At 35.4% G+C, this 17,559-nt stretch overlaps 2 protein-coding genes across 2 annotated transcripts; both read left to right on the top strand.

Moving 5' to 3' along the window:
- Positions 1-1,321: 1,321 nt before the first annotated feature.
- On the top strand, positions 1,322-7,353 carry LOC113532587 (free fatty acid receptor 3-like). Its single transcript, XM_026924012.3, has 3 exons — positions 1,322-1,388; positions 3,902-3,975; positions 4,363-7,353. Exon 3 carries the CDS (start codon positions 4,382-4,384, stop codon positions 5,363-5,365), a length of 984 nt encoding a protein of 327 aa, XP_026779813.3. The 5' UTR covers positions 1,322-1,388; positions 3,902-3,975; positions 4,363-4,381; the 3' UTR covers positions 5,366-7,353.
- A 6,153-nt stretch (positions 7,354-13,506) lies between these two features.
- Positions 13,507-16,444, top strand: LOC113532948 (free fatty acid receptor 3). Its single transcript, XM_026924694.3, has 2 exons — positions 13,507-13,579; positions 14,424-16,444. Exons 1-2 carry the CDS (start codon positions 13,564-13,566, stop codon positions 15,410-15,412), a joined length of 1,005 nt encoding a protein of 334 aa, XP_026780495.2. The 5' UTR covers positions 13,507-13,563; the 3' UTR covers positions 15,413-16,444.
- The last annotated feature ends 1,115 nt before the right edge of the window (positions 16,445-17,559 follow it).

Below are 17,559 nucleotides of genomic sequence, written 5' to 3'. Positions count from 1 at the left end.
AACCTGATGCTTCATTCGGGCAAATCCAAAAAATGTTATTCATAGTAGGGGTTAAATATACGGTACTACATTACTAGAAAATGTTTTTATACATGGAAACCAGGTTTTAGACTTAACGACAGTAATGAATATTAAGACTTGAATGAATAATGGCAATGAATAATGAAACAAAGGATATAAAAAGCCAAGCGAATTAAGAAATAACACAGTACAGGTGAACACACTTGAGCAACAAACCAATGACAGGATAGGGGTGGAGACAGGACTAAAATAGAAATAAAAAACAAACATGAGCATGTATTAGTTCATAAACTAACAATTTCATATGAGGTTTATGGCATGCTTCCTTCAAATACCAAACATATATATATATAAAAAAAACACTACTAAACAGTTCTTTCACCTGTCCTTTTGTGTCATTTGTACCTTGATTGGACAAATTGCTTTATCTGTCTACTTTTACTTTCTCCTTCAAAGCCATTTTAAGAAAAAAGAGGTAAATAATCCACCTCGTTCACGTTCACTACAACCGCAACTGTATTTCACATTTCTCAGTCACTGCTCATGATGTGTTGTGGATGCGTCTGAAAAATATCAGCTCAAATGGAGAACAAATCTAGGGGGCATTTGTGTAGTTTTCTTACGATCATTTGTGGTGCTGTTGCACTTGGTTCCACAAAAGTCCAAAACAGACTGCCTTAAGACATTTGTTAACAGCAAAATGTTACATTGATATCCTTTTATCTTTGAAAGACAGCGGTTGCAAAGCTAGCAATCACCAGTGGAACTGTTAGATTCCCCGTCTTATTTTATAGTTCCACGGTCCAGGCCACTACTTATCAAAGACATTGTCTAAACTCAGAACACTGGCTATTTAGTTAACTCTAAACAAATGTGGAAGAAGAACCAGAGGTTTCCTGAAAATCATTGGTATGCAAGGCAATAGTAATTTGTGTTCTTGTGTTTTTTAGTCCTTTCCAGTCTTCTGTGAATCTTGTCTAGTTTTAATTAAGGACTTATGTGTATTTTTTATTATTTCAGTTTGTGCACAAATCCTGCAAGTGAACATATGCAGCATAATTATAGAGTATTAAAGTGTTTGAGTAGTGTAAGAACTGTAAGAAAGGTGTTCTTCAAATCTTCCTTTAAATTGTTGAAGATTTGCTGCACAAATTATCAATTTATTAACTTTTTTTTTTAATGTAGTCCTTTTCATGCAGTGTTTTTCTCAACTCTAACATTGCTTCTCACATGGAAATTGTCTTAAAAAAAATGCTTAAGGTTACATTAATAACCCTACTGGTATGCAAATGACATTGCAGTGTCATTGAAGAGTATTTGAGTGCTGTGACCACATTAGAAACTAGACTATCACAGCTCAGCTGAAGGTAAGAATTCTCCTCTTTCCCTGCTGCAAGAATCAGACATATACTGTATTCACTCTTGATTTATTGTTTTAATTATGTCATGGTAATTTTTTTTACTCAAACTGTAGAATATTCAGTGCAAAAATGTATTGTCTTAGATTTTATTACATTTAGTCAATTTTATTAAATTGTGTCCTGACAGTGCTGCTTCTGCTGCTATAACAACTACTGCTACCTGCTATTAATAACAAAATAACGATGTTTCATTTATACACTGAGTTGTTAGTTTATAAATTACACCAATCTAGCAACTTATAAAATGTTAACTTAGGATATTGTGTCTTTTTTCAAATCTTGTTGAAATTGAATACATTGCACATTGTAATGTCATTCATATTTCCAAATTACTACAGTAATACATATGTAATATATTATATATATACTGCAATATAAGTAATAAGGTTTACAACAGATTAAACAAAGAAACACACACACCAAACATGTAAGATGATACTTGATAAAATAAGTCAGACAGTTTTCAAGTTGTGTTTGAAGGAGTAGTCATATAGAGATTGTGGTAGACCATTTCAAAGGTTTAGACTAGCCACTAGGAAGAGCGTCTTCTACAGGAAGTGAGAGTTTTGAGGACTGCTGTAGCTGGTTGTAGTAAGCAATTTTAAGGTACAGTAAGCAGATTTTTTTTAAGGTTTGAAGAAATTTAATAAGCAGTTTTAAGGTTCCCATTAAAAAAAAGAAAAACTATTTACCATGGTATAGACATACAGTACACTCTGGTCTAAACCTCTGAAACAACACTGTTATACACTGTTACTCTATTAAAATTTAAGCAAATTTGTCATATTGACCATATGGTCAGATTTTCCTTGAGTCTCATCCCTTCCATGGACACGTCTTCAGATAACACTCCTGTTTTACACAAACTTGTTCAGTCCATGTACACTGAGTGCACACTGTCATTAAAGGAAAAGGGGGACATATCCAATACTAAGAAATATAAAAGACTCTACTTTTTCAGGCTGTTATTCTGATATCATTTGTAATGAAAAAATTTTATTAAATTAGAAAAGAATACAAAATAGAAGCATTTTCACTAGTCTCAGATTTTTTGGACCCTTGGACCCCACATTTAGTGAACTCAAGTGAGATGTGAACTAATAATGCACTGACCTAAGGCTAAAGGATTTAGTTCAATTCAATATTAATATGCAAACAGTTTATTAACAGATTGTAACATTTTCAGTATGGCATAATTGAAAAAGTGCACTTTAAAATACAATTTGGTATTAATGACACACGGGATCACATCAGACCTAATTATGTATTAGGTATCATGCATTACATCGTAGCACTGCTTGATTTTGATTTTGGTCAAAAGGTAATTTTTCTAACAGCAGCTCTGACACTAGTTCTAACTGTAATTCAAATCATATGTTTAGATTAATGTGCTTGTTCTAATATATTATCGTTTCTATAGTAACAACTCATTCACATGGATTTGTATGGTGGATGCTCACATAAATGTTTTTTTTTTGGAAGGAGTCTCCGGTATCAGGACTTTGTAATAGTCAACAGTAAAGCTGTAACTAAGTTTTCTGATGTGAGATAAGTGCTCAGGGCAGATTTTCTCATGGTTTCTCAGTAACTTCACAAGGTGCAAGATGACAACAGATAAAAGAAAGGAACTAACACTTATGCTCAGGATGTACGATTATTGGGAAATACAGCTTTGCCCTGTCGAAATATATTACAGCTTTGCCCTGTCGAAATATATTACAGAAAAATATATTACAGATAAATATTACATTTCTCACTTATTTGTTATATAGTCATTTAGGAAATCTGTTCTTCCCATTCCTTTCTTAAACCCAAGGTCACTACCCATAAGTTACATATGGAATATACTTTCCTATGTTATTAACATATTAAAACATATATATACTCAAATAATTATTGGTGTCATACTGATACTGACCATTGACTAAAATGATACAATCTGCCTACACAAATTGTAGATAACTAATGTAACTAAACTCAACAAGGTGATCTACATTAGTGCCATGACTCATCAGTATCTGTGCATCTGCAAACAGAAAGTCTTTTTTATTGCTAATAAAAATGAGCACTGTGATCAATGGTATTGTTGCACCATCACCACACTGCTGACTATGTTGCTATCAGATGTAATGCATTTAAATCATATCTTTAATCATAGAAGCAGCCAAAATAATACAATTTACACTGTCAGCTCTCTTCCTCTGAGTGTTGGCACCTAAAGCTGCTGATCTATCCCTTCCTAGAAATAGATTTATTTTTAGGCTTTCTGGTTAACACCACACATGTGATCACCAGAACAGCAGTTTCCTGCTAGGCAAGGTGATACTTTCTTTTCTAATTTTAATTTCTATATTTTTCTATTCTGTGATTCATCATAGTGTTTTTTTTCCCTTTTCCCATAACCCATTATTTTTAGAGGGTAGTGTAGTAACCCTTTTGCTGTGCATGTGAAATTTCAGCATCACAAAAGAGATTTAAAGTGCTTGAGGCGTGTGGCTACAGCAGAGTCTGGAACTTCACAGCTTGGCTGAAGGTATGGAATTTGTTCTTCAGATTTGCTGCACAATTTGTTGACTCTTAACTGAATTTTTAAATAATGTAAAGATAAACAGATAATCAGTATAAGGCATCCACATCACATCCACTACACAACAGTGTGGTATCTTTTCTGCAAACAATCCCTCTTTTTTTAGAAACTTAATTTATGATTCTTCTTCAACTTGAGTGCCATTGTTAATCGGCTTTGATTCTTTAACAAGTAAGACTGAGACTAAAGTGTTGGCTGGCAATAATGGCTGTTGAATTACAAAATTGCTCACCAATTGTGCATCTTTTGTCTCAGTACTCAGTAATAGTATATTAATAGTATAGTATATTCAGTTTTCCTATTATGATTTTTTTTTTGTTTTTGCTTCTACAGCTTATCTAAAATAGTGACCATGCTGTGGACAAGAGAGCGTAGCTATTCTGTCCTGGTTGTTGACTGCATCACTCTGATCACCGGTCTTCCTGCCAACCTGCTGGCTCTCTACATTTTTATCCGAAAGGTGAAAGAGCGCCCTACGCCTCTAGACGTGCTCTTGCTCAGCCTTACCATCTCTGACCTTCTCTTCCTCTTGTTCCTCCCATTGAGCATAAACGAAGCGGCCAACATGAAATGGACCATGAACTTCTTCCTTTGTCCACTCTCAGGATTCATCTACTTCAGCACCATCCACAACAGCACCTTGCTTTTAACGGCTATCAGTGTGGAGCGCTATCTGGGAGTGGCCTTCCCTGTAAAATACAAACTCAAGCGAAATCCCAGATATGCTGTGATCGCCAGTGTCATATTCTGGGTACTTTCCATGGGCCACTGCAGTATTGTCTACATTGTTGAGTACCATAAACACAGCAATGACACCCTCAATTATCCGTCCAACAGGAATTCTTGCTACAAAGAGTTTAACAGGGAGCAGTTGAAGCTCCTATTACCCGTCCGTTTGGAGTTGTTCATTGTCATGTTCTGCATTCCTTTTCTCATCTGTTGCTTCTGCTACATCAACTTCGTCCTTATCCTCTCTCGCTTACCTAACTTCAACGCTCAGAAACGCTCTAGGGCCATTGGGCTTGCTCTGGTCACCCTCCTGGTTTTCATCATCTGCTTTATACCGTTCAATGTGTCCCATGTGGTGGGTTTTATTGAAGGGGACAGTCCATCTTGGAGAGTCTACACAGTACTACCCTGCACCTTCAATGCCTGCTTGGACCCCTTTGTCTTTTATTTCTCCTCATCAGCAGTTCGGGGGACTTTCAATCACATGATGCAACGATTCCTCAATTGGCTACACCGTTCCTTTGGTCAGAAATTCAACTGTGTGTTGTTAGGCCGTACTACTGCTTATGAGGAGAGAACACAGAGTTCCAATGATACTTCTCGCTAGAGTCTAGTATTGCAGATAGGCACCTAATTTTATTAGTGCTCACACTGTGAATGTCTTTACAGCCATGTCGCAGAGAAGTCCTCCAGTTGTTGGTGGAACAATTGTTAATGGCCAGTACAATTTAACCCTGTTTACACAGCACAAAGGTGTAGCTAGGGGGTGATTTCAAGTTTTAAACCCCCTGAAAGAGTTTATGACAGTTTCCAATACTTATTTGTATACCTATGGTATAACACATGTAAGTGACATACCATTGTTTTTCACAGTAATTGCATGATAATAATGTTCATAAAAGGTAACCATTACGATTCCTACATATTTAACCACCCAAAATGTCAGACAAATGAGTCCCTTGGTTTGTTAATCATAGGATCATGCATTTTTTCTGTTTAAACGATAAGTCAGTCACCCTGGCTGAGCTGAGAGCCGATCAAATGCTGGAGGTATAATGCAGGAGGAGAAAAAGAAGGGATCTGGTTTTTTTTAAGGTAAATAACAAATTTCCCCTTATTAGTAACATGCTATTTGATAATTTCCAGTGGAATTGTCATGAAAGTATTTTATTTCCTATGCCTATTAATTTTATTAATAGGGAAAGATTGGTTGACGGTACATTGTGGCTTAAATAATTAGTAATTATTAATAATTTTTAGTAATAATTATTAGAAATTATTATTAATAATTTTGAAAACCACCACTGCTTCTATTACTGTCTGCTATCCACCCAAATGCGTAGCATATTTCCTCACCCTTCCCTGAAATGAATTCCTAGCTACACCATTGAGACAGTGTATCCTCTACTGTACCCTCTACTCACCTGCTCAGAACAGTGTTCTCCTTTAAAAGCAGTATTAGTTGAGCAGTAATGCAGAAATATTTAGCTTTTTGATTATATCCAATTATTTACCATGAAATATTTAGCTTTTTGATTATATCCAATTATTTACCATGGTTTATACAGATATTATACTGATTTTTTGCTAACTTTTGAAAAGAAAATGAGTGCTTCGATATTTTTGCATTCCTAAATATTGAATTTTAAGATTACTGCTACAACCTTTAAGATTTATGAGATATAGTTCTGAATGTCTCTTTTTTTATGACTTGTGTCTGAGTATATGATTATTATTCCTGAGGGATCAGTGTCCATGATGAGTTTTGAATTGCCATCTGTTATTAATGCAGCCTTCTCTGAAATGTGACTCAACTGTCTAGACACTTTCACGTCTGTGAGAAAATAATGTATGTTCTCGAAAAAGTTCTCAGGACCTAGTTATCAAACGTTAATCACAACAGCTGTGTTATTTCATCAGGCAACAAGGAGAGACTTTTGTCAAACCATGAGAGATATCTTTCTTTAAAAAAAAGGATAAAGTGATTTGATTTTGTTACATGTGTCACACAGAGAAAGGCACAGAGGATGAGTGTGAGAAAGGACAGTGTCACAGGTAATGTCCAACACGTCAGAACCACAGAAGGCCTGTCACCATAAAGATCTAACAGGGACAGCAGGGAAAGTATTTGTGGATTTTCACATCACATTTTGTGTTATTTACACTTACCATTTTGTTTGTATTCTTGATCATTTTTTCTATCCACTTTCAATACGTATCATAGTTCTTCAAGAGGTTATTTGAATATGTCAAGCCATTTTTGATTGATTTATTTTTAATTAAAGAATCCTTTTAAATTAATCCAAAAATCCTTATATACTTGGTGAGCCATCCAGGAGTGGACATTTAAATCTGAAGTATCTGTGTCAGAAGACAGCACAGCAACAAAAATGTCTCACTGTGTGACAGCAGGACCAGACAGGGCAACATGTATAAACTGGATCACTGCTATAATCAAAGAAAGATCTAGCAGACCAGGGAAATGTTTGTGGTTTTTCACTTCATTTTGTGTTATTACACTTTCCATTTTATTTGTATTCCTGCTTACTTTCAGTATGTGTCATAGTTCTTTGAGAAGTTATTTGAATAAATATATCAAGGCATTTGTGGGCTGATTTATTTTAATTTAAGAATCTCTGTATAATCTGGATTACTACTACAGTCATAGAATCATTATATTTGTGGTGAGCCAGCCAGGAGTAGACATCTAAATAAACCTGTAGTTAGATAGCACAGCAGTCAGCAGGTCAAAGAATAAATACCGTATTGAGTGAGACCCAGTGAGGGCAAAATACGTAATCTGGATTAATGCCATCAAAGAATTAATGTATTTGTCGTGAGCCGTGTCGTGGACATCTAAATCAACTTGAAGTATCTGCATTATTAAAATATTAGAACTAAAATAATTCAAATGAAATAGCCCTACGTTTTATCCCTTTAAAAATCATGCACCATTATTTTTAAAATTTAAAATGGAAATTCAAATAAAGAATATCATTATTCTCTCATAAAAGAGCTGATTTGGAAATTTGTCAAATTGTACTCAGGATTTGGTATCATGTTTATGAGACAGCCTAGAGAGTGATCACTACAATACAGCCAGTTAACTGAGAGAATGTGCCAGGAAAATGTTTCAGTTTAGCATTCATTTCAAATTGCTGATGTAAAATGGCTGATGTTTTTATTGTTAAATCATCTAGGTTACAGAATTACATCTGCGGTAAGGAGAAATTTGTGTAAACTAAATTACTCCCTCAAGGCCTGGAATGTAGTTATTGGGTTTGTGAAAGTAAAACCAGATAAAGAGGCTTGGAAGATGTCCAGCAGAGGGAGCCAAAAAGGTGTAGAATGGTATCAGAGCCTGACGTAAAGAATTACCATCATGAACATAACCACGGCTGTTTCTGAACTTTTGGGGGCCCTAAGTGACGTCATACTTGGTCCCTAACTTCCCCACCTACCCCAGTGATATATCTCAAGTTGCAGACCACAAGTGGGCCCCCTACAAAAAGCCTACGTCATTGTAACAATGCTGCTGATGAATTGTTCGAACTGGTCAGAAGGTCTTAATTTTTGATAACAGCAGCTCTGACAGTTATTGTTTCTATAGTAACAGCTCATGCACAGTGACTTGAATGGCTCCATATAATGTATGTATGTATATAATGTTAATAATAAAAGTACAGAAAAACATGTTATTTAACAAAGAAAATCATAATGGTTGATATGGTGAAGTTTTCTGCAAGGAGATATTTAGTTAACATTAATAGAAGGAGTATCCAGTGCCAGCTTTATAAATCAGTAAGTTTTCCACTACAGGCATCTTCAGGATGGAGGACTCTTTTCCTGGTAACCAAAAAAAAAAAAAAAAAAAAAACAGCAAATGAGTGGAGAACATGAGGCCATTGAGAGAATGACCATTTACTGATGTTAACTGGAACTGAACTATCTTGTGGATGTCCTACACCATTACATGTAGCTATAAATGGTTAAAAAGCACAACATGCTGTTTATTAATAAATTAAAATTACAGTAGTTGGAAAAGCACTGTGGTATAAGAGAAGTGAAATAATTCAGGTTTATTATTTTCTTCTAACAGCACATGTCATGTTTTCTTCCTTACTTATTACCATGAAGGAATAAATGAAGAAAGAAAAAAAAAAACCCTGCATTTTACAGGACCTCCTGGTGGCTCAGGGGCCCTAAGCGAGTGCTTATACTGTTTATAGCTGGCTTTGGTAATCTCATTAATATTCTGTTATTTTGTCACTTATTCCTCATGGCTGTTAAAACAGCAAATTGATTTGTGGTTCAAGAGCTTTCAAGCTTGTGTATGTTTATGTAATTAAGATAACATCACAAGCAAATATGTAAAATCAAAATATTGTAGGCCTTATGTCTGTAATTTTCACACACACACACCCACACATACACGCACGCCATTAAAGGTTGATGGCATGAACACATCCGTGTGTGACGCACAAGATCGAAAGGTCTGGTTGACTCTCAATCACCAGGAAAATTATCAGAAGGTGCTGCTGGATCTGAACTGAAAAGCAGCTCTTTGATTGTACAACCTGCTCATGGACACAGCGGACTTCAGCGTAATTACTAGATAAAAAGCAGGACGGTCTGATTATCACATCAAATCATCTATCAGAGCAAAACTGAGTGTATCAGGTGAAATGTCAGGGGAGGAGGCACAAACTGCCCTGTGGTTTGATTACTGCATGCAAAGCTATAATACGGAATTTCCCTTCACCTTTAACTAATGTGGTGTCTGTGTGTGTGTGTATGTGTGTTATTTTTAGACTTTTGTAGGTGATGTTTTGTGTACCTTTGAGCTAACTGAAGACATGACTAGTCAGAGGTTGACAGAAGAAGACAAGTCAGAGGATGTGGGTTTTAAGGGATAGCTTATTTTTGGAAGCATACAAAAATATTGGCACCAATCAGTGTATCTGCAGGCATCCAATTATTCAAGTTAAGTTATTTATTTATTTTTTTGGAAGAATATGTCTTTAAGTGTTATTTGCCATCTAATTTTAAGTAGTGATATAAAACTATTAAAAATCAGACACAGAATTTTACAGATGTTAACAGTTGAGTAGAAAAGTTTGCACCCCCAAACCTGAAAGAATGAAAGCATCTCACATTACACTATTGCTAATTAGCAGGGTAGTGGGATGTAGTTTTAGAAAAAAAACTGGAGAAATCCCAAATCAAAGAACACAACCTAATTCTCATAGTACAACAACTAAGTCTGACAACATCTTGTTCTTGTTACTCATGGTGGCCCAACACTTTTGCAGTTTTTTTTTCAATTAATTTGTCACCCATCTGTATATACAGTGGATATAAAAAGTCTACACACCCCTGTTAAATTTGCAGGTTTTTGTGATGTAAAACAACAAACAAGATCTTTTTCCACCCTTAAGGTGTTCTAGCAACCAACAAAATTCAAGTGAAAAACAAATAGAAAAGTTTTAGAGAACAAAAAAAAGGAAAAAAAAAAACAATAACCTGGTTGCACAAGTGTGCATACCTTTTAATAATGGGGCATGTGACTGTGCTCAGAATTAACCAATCACATTCAGACTCGCGTTCAGATATAATTATTGTACACCTGCCATCAATGCAGTGATTCTGATTAACCCCAAATAAAGATCAGCTGTTTCTTTAGGATATTCTTGATGTATTCTTGGTTTCATCCTCCTGCTGAAGCCATGGTCTGCAAAGAGCATACTGAAGAGGGGTACAAATGTATTTCCAAAACATTAGCTGTACCATGGAACACTGAAGGCCATCATCAAGAAATGGAGAAAATGGGCCACCACAGTGACATTACCAAGAACAGGACATCCCTCCAAAATTGACAAGAGACTTAAAAACTTATTAGGGGGGCTGCAAAGAGACCTATGGCAACATCAAAAGGTGCTGTAGGAATATCTGGCAATTTCTGGTCACTCCCTGCTGTGAAAATGATCTCTCTCTTTTCTTCACATGTCTGGGCCAAACAATGTAGTGATATGTGTGATGGTCTGATGAGATCAAGGTAGAGCTTTTTGGGCATAATTCTAAAAAGATTTGTTTGGTGCAAAAAACAAGACAGCTCATCACCCAAAGAACACCAAAACCATGGTGAAGCATGGTGGTGGCAGCATCATGCAACTGGGACTGGAGCTCTAGTCAAGATAGAGAGAATCATAGATAGCTGCAAATACCAATCTATTTTGGCAAAAAATTTGCAGGTCTCTGTTAGACAGCTGAAGATGAAGAAAATGTTCACCTTCCAGCACGACAGCTACCCTAAGCAGAAGCTCAAGTCAACAAAGGAACAGCTTCGGAAGAAGAACAAAGTGTTGGAATGGCCCAGTCAGAGCCCAGATCTAAATCCTATCAAAAACCTGTGGAATGACTTGAAGAGGGCTGTGCACAGGATATCCCCTCACAATCTGATAGATCTGGAGCATTTTTGCATGGAAGAGTGGAATAAAATTGTCAAATCAGGATGTGATAAGCTGGTAGACTCTTACCCAAAACGACTGAGCGCTGTATTACAAGCAAAAGCGGCTTTAACAAAGTGTTAGTTAAGGGGTGTGCACACTTCTTATTTTTTTCCCTTAACCCCTAAAATGTGTCTTTCTTTAAGCTGTTTATCACATTAAAGGTGGAAAAAGATCTGACATGATTTATTTGAAAACATGTGAAAACATTTTAAATCCACTGTATAAGTGGTTAATACTGTACAACATTAATTAACCCGATATCCTGAAAAATAATCTAAAATGGTGAGTGAAAGTAGTAAGTATTTCTTCTTCCCTGTGTATCATTATACCCTCAGAGCTGCTGTTATTGAAAACACCTTCTGACCAATCAGAGTCAAGAATTCAGCGCTGTGGTATAAAGAGAAGGTACGCTCTTCAGTCAGTTCTAATATTAGTTTTTAGCAGCTAAAGCTAATTAACCAGTGTAAGATGTACTTTCTTCATTATGTAAATATCCTACATTTGTCAAATGAAGAATAAATAATGGTCCAAATGCATGTCAGCAGGTTCTTCTTGAGAACGGAGCTTCGCATGCAGGATGTGATGAAGTCTTATGGTTTTCAGTGGAAAAAATGTCACTGACTGTATTTAAGCAACTTGACCACACGTCTGCATCAGCAATGCCATGTGAACAGTCCTTATGTATTCACACGTGCACACCATAGCATAAGTGATTCATTTTTCTTTCTTAAATCTGCATACTACAGATGTATTTTAAACTGTTTACCACTTCAATTACTGCTGTTCTGAGCGATTCTTTATATCTAAGTGATTAATACTGAGCAGAACTAAGAAGGCATTCTGGAAAAGAATGTAAAAGAAGAAGTAAGTGTTTCCTCTTTCCTGTGTGTGTCCTTGCAACATTATTATTATTGAACCCCAGACAACCTTTTGACCCAGTTGGACACATCTGGGTCATTTTGTTAGGTTAACATTATTATAGGTTGTTTTTTAGTGTCCTGTTTAGATGTTTGAGATTTTGTTTCCTACTTTAGCTTAACTTTTTATAAGTAAGCAATAAAACATTAAGGGTATGATGTTATAGGGAAATAATAATCAAATAAGCAATGACAGGGATGCATGACGCAGCCAGACATGAAATGGTGTTACTGTTACTACCCTGAAGTTGATTTCCTACTAAAAGCACATCCCAGTGTGTTTTATTCATCTTACACAACCACATATCGTCAATGATTATAAGTTGTTATTAATTTCCAGAAAACACTTCGTACTTTTTTTTATCCATTTAAAGTTACATTCAATGTTGTGGAATGCCCGTGAAGCAAGTTAATTACACTTACATTATAACAGCTGGAAAACATTCCCTCACCACCCTCTTTTCTCTTTTTTTAATAAGACCAAAAAAAAAAAAAAAAAAAAAAAGTTTATCATGTAACTTTGAAACCGAAGTCCTGAAGACTTTCCTGTTGCAGAAAACTGACTGTTACAAATAGTTGACACTGGAGACTCCTTCTAGAAACGCTAAATAAACATGTTCTTACACAAAACTTCACCATATCAGCAAGTGTATACTTGTTTGTTAAATAACAGTTTTTAAACCTTAGATTATGTGGTGCATCCAATATCCATATAGATAAGTCACTGTGAATGAGCTGTTACTATGGAAATAATAAATTATTAGACGCATTAATATATACCTGTGATTTGAATTACAGCCAGCACTCTTGTCAGAGCCGCTGTCATAGAATCATAGAAACAATGAGTGAACACCTTCTGACCAATCAGAGTCAAGAATTCAACAGTGCTGTGAGATAAGAGAATGTATGCTGTTGTGCCACATCCTATTCACTGCTTGTGTCAGTTTGATGTCCATAAAAAGTGGTCAAATTTTACATTTTTAATCGGTTTTCTTTAACCAGAACACATTTTCTGTAGTAAAATTGAGTTGGTGGTGTGTCTTCTTTAAACTCTTTTCCCTCTGTCATTCTTTTTTTTTTGTTTTTGGTTATTGTTTAAGTGTTACTGATGGTAATTCTGTAGTAGATCAGTACCAGCTCTGTTTCTGATCTGCTATGTCAGAGATAGTCTATTCTGTACAAAATCTTATACGTACATGAATGCTGAGGAAAAAAAAGTGATTGAAGCAAGACATTCGGTAAAAGAATGCAAGCAGTTAGGTAAAAGGTGAAGCAAGCATTTCTTCTTTCCTGTGCGTGTTGTTTTTTCCATTGCAACACCACTACATAAAGTGCATGCAGTATGGTAAAATCTCTGCTAGATAAACAAAAATCTCTCCATGCAGACAAACAAAGGTAAGAGTTATTATGTGGTTATTTTTTTTGATACTGTGAAGTGTTACCTTGGGGTTTAAAATTGCAGTGTAATTAAAAAAGTAGTTACAACCTGCATAGGACTTATGCACCTAATTAAACTCATTCTGATGCTTTTTTTTTTTTTTTGTCTTTGAATGTCACAAGGTTGATTTTTTTTTAAATGAAAAAGTAACACTGCATAGTAGCAATGCATATAGCATGGTAATCCTATAGTCACAACTATATCTATAAAATGAAATGTTAATTTATTAGCTGTTGCTAAATAATCTGTGAGTAATTGAGAGAGCAACAATTTGGTAATAAAATGGCAAAACACTAGCAACTGGGTAACAGTTGACTATTGGCCTATAAATAAAAATGATAGTTGCAGTAAGGATAAATGCTTTGCATAAACGCATGTAGGTATTTAGCCGGATTGGCCACAGAAGTCTCCAGCTGTTATGAGGAAAGAATATTAATAATCTAATAGCATACATTTCCTTTCTGCTTACAGCTCAAATACTGTATTTTTGTATAACACATCCCCACCACTGACATTGTGATTTGTTTGTTTTTTTCTCCCTGCCTGCTAGGTACTTTTGTTAGTAATGGTAGCAACTCTGCAGATGGTTAGAAGCATATTTGACAGAGTATAAAGCAGGCTTAAACAGTACAACACACAATACTTAAACTATACTTTTTGCCATTATTTGTCAATAGTAGTGAGTTACAATTGTAATAAGTAGCCACAAGGATTGCACTAGTATAAAATATAAATGGCCATCTGTTGTGCATGTTCTGTCCCACATTCTGTCAAAATTCCTAACAATGTATATATGTCTAGAAATCGCCCAAAAATCGACTATGTACTGGACAAAACCACTTAGTGATTTGATCCTGACTGTGGACAGCATTACCCTGATGATTGGCCTCCCTACCAACCTGCTAGCTCTCTACACCTTCATTTGGAAGATAAAACGGCGAGCTATGCCCCTTGATGTACTGTTGCTCAGCCTCACCATCTCAGACCTGCTCGTCCTCATCTTTCTCCCAATCCGCATGAAAGAGGCAGCCGATATGAAATGGACCCTGAGCTACTTCATGTGTCCCCTGATGGGATATGTCATATATACCACCATCTACAACAGCACCTTGCTTCTAACAGCTATCAGTGTGGAGCGCTATCTGGGAGTGGCCTTCCCCATTAAGTACAAACCAACGCGAAATCCCCGGAATGCCGTGATTGCTGTAGTCTTATTCTGGGTGACTACCATGGCCCATTGTAGTTTTGTCTACATTGTGCAGCAGTATGAAACTAATAATGACACCCACCCTGAGCCAATGAACAGGGACTCTTGCCACACGATGTTTAATGATAAGCAGTTGAAGATCATTTTGCCATTCCGGCTAGAGCTGTTCATCGTGCTTTTCTGCATCCCTTTTATTATCTGCAGCTTTTGCTACATCAAATTCATTCTCATCCTCTCCCAGTTACCCAAATTCAACCCTAAGAAGCGTTGCAGGGCCATTGGGCTTGCTGTAGTCACCTTCCTGGTCTTCATCATTTGCTTCATGCCTTTCAATGTGTCCCATCTGGTGAATTTTATTGTATCATCTATTCCCAGTTGGAGAGTGTACACTTTGCTTCCCAGCACCTTCAATGCCTGTTTGGATCCCTTTATCTTTTATTTCTCCTCTTCAGCGCTCCGACAGACTTTTACCCAATTCACAAGGGGACTCATCAATAGGCTTCAAGTGTTCTGCTTCTGGAGATTGTTCAAATGCTCTACAGTTAGGGAGAGATTACAGAATTCCAGCAACATTTCCCAATGAACAAGTCTAGAATTGCAAACAGGTTGCAGACAGGATTGATAATGTGACTATTTATCAGCACGTTAAGGAGAAACCTCACAGCTGTTGATGGACCAATAGGGACAGCATAGTTTAGCTCTCCATGTACTGCCTGGAAAATGTGCAATGTAGAAAATGCTCACCAGCAACTTCAGTGTGTGTTTGGACCCCTTTACCTTGAGTGTTCACTGAGATCAGTGCAATTTTTTATTTTTTTACCTTTAATAGCACTAGTAGAGTTTACACTTCCAATTTTCCGATATTCAAGCAATGTCCAATGATGGAATATCAAGACAAACGTGGAATATGACATTTGTGTGCATGTCATTGGCCGTGTTTTTAAGCCTGTCCCTTTTAAGAGAGCTCGGATAGCTTTATTAGAGCCTAAACATGTGAAGTGGGCAGTTGTCTTTGGCTCAAGATGGAAACGCAATGGAAATTCACAGAATGTAATAAATGAAGAATAATTTGAGATTTCACTGTGCAATACTGTAGAATACTTTACCTTTCTTTGACTTGAAATCCTTTACTGCCAATTAAAAAAAAAAAAATTAAAAAATTAAGCTAAAAAAAGCTTTAGTATTTTGCATGTTTAGAGCCATATACATAATTATATATAATAATGGTACATGAAAATTGATATTTTTAATAGAATTTTTTTTTACCCTAACTAAAAATCATTTTAAAAAGTATTAAAACAAATCGCTTAAATTTAAATCTGTTGATGGCAGAAATGCATTATGTATATTTCCCTGTTTCTTCCACTTTGCACTCCTTCTCTATTTGTCTAAGTGTAATTACATCTATGTAATTAAACATTCTGTTAACAAACATTTTATTAGAATTTTCATTTGTTAATCATATGTTAAATAAAAAATTGTTCAACTTTTTAACAATGTTTACCTTTGCTTGCTTAATTTGGATAAACAATTGTCTGGCACATAAATTGTGTCTATATAAATAAATTAATATTGATACCCGGAGTGGAAAGTGAAGTGCAGCACCTAAATGAAGTGTTTTTCTTATAGGCGTATAATTCTCTCCCACCTGATAGTAAAAAAAAATAAAAAATAATAATAATAAAAAAAATTAGAAAATCAAAAGAAACTAAATAAAGTTATTAGAAATGCTATATTTCATGTTTCATGTAGTCTGAATTGGTCTGTACAGTTAAAAATATTACATAAATAATATAAACTATACAGAGTCCTCAGAAAGAAGAGAAACAGACGGGTTATAGTAAGAAAAAGAAGGACTGGTTATTACGGATAAGGGAGAGTGCTAGCACTGAGAGAAAGGCGATTTTGAACTGTGATTTGAAGGAGGAAAAGAGACAAAATACTAAAAAGAAAAGAGTAGAAAGTGAAGTCAAGCAACAAAATACTTTTTGTAAAATATTACATATTAGAAATATAATAAATGATCTATTATATATAATTCTAACTTTACGCTGGGGAAGTGTGAATGTGTTTATCCAGGGATTTATGTTACATTTTTTATGTCACGTTGTTTGGATATTTCTTGGATATTCTTTCACATTTAAAGCTGAAAGTGATGTATTCTGGTAGGTAAAAGAAGTAGTAGGTGGTTCTGCTTTGGTGTGTGTGTTATTGCAACATTATATAGAAAAACTACACAACTGTTTTCTATTTGAGCCATACTCAGTGTCAGGATTGTTGTAACTTGCTTTTTAATATATACAATTCATTTATCCATTTAATTTTGGAAGAAAACATTTTAACCAAAATATTTCTTTCACCTCTAGATATATATTTGACCATTAAACTCTTTGTTATATGAGAATACAGGCTCTTTTGCCACATCATGTCAATGTTAATGTGAGTAAAAATGGTCAAATTAGATTCCACTCCCCCGCATTTGTCATAGTTTTATTTTCTTAAATTAGATATTATTCAGTTGAAATGTATTGTTTGCACATGCTGTTTAAATGGTGGTTCACCCTTCTTATTGGGGTGGGTATAGGGTACGTACAGTATGGTGGTAAATTATATGCTGTGGTAGATGAATCAAAGTTTTCTGAGGTACAGTATAATTTCTGTTTAATATACTATAAAGTGGGAAAAAAATGAATAAAAATGAGGTATTCTGTTAGAGTATAATCTGGTAAG

This window comes from Pangasianodon hypophthalmus, chromosome 22 (assembly GCF_027358585.1).
Source record: "Pangasianodon hypophthalmus isolate fPanHyp1 chromosome 22, fPanHyp1.pri, whole genome shotgun sequence".
NCBI classification, from domain to species: Eukaryota; Metazoa; Chordata; class Actinopteri; order Siluriformes; family Pangasiidae; genus Pangasianodon; species Pangasianodon hypophthalmus.
The sequence above is the reverse complement of the archived record's forward strand: the minus strand, read 5'-3'. Positions and strand labels throughout refer to the sequence as shown.

Coding starts and splice junctions, on each gene's coding strand:
- LOC113532587 (XM_026924012.3), top strand. CDS start 4,382: ATGCTGTGGACAAGAGAGCGTAGCTATTCTGTCCTGGTTGTTGACTGC.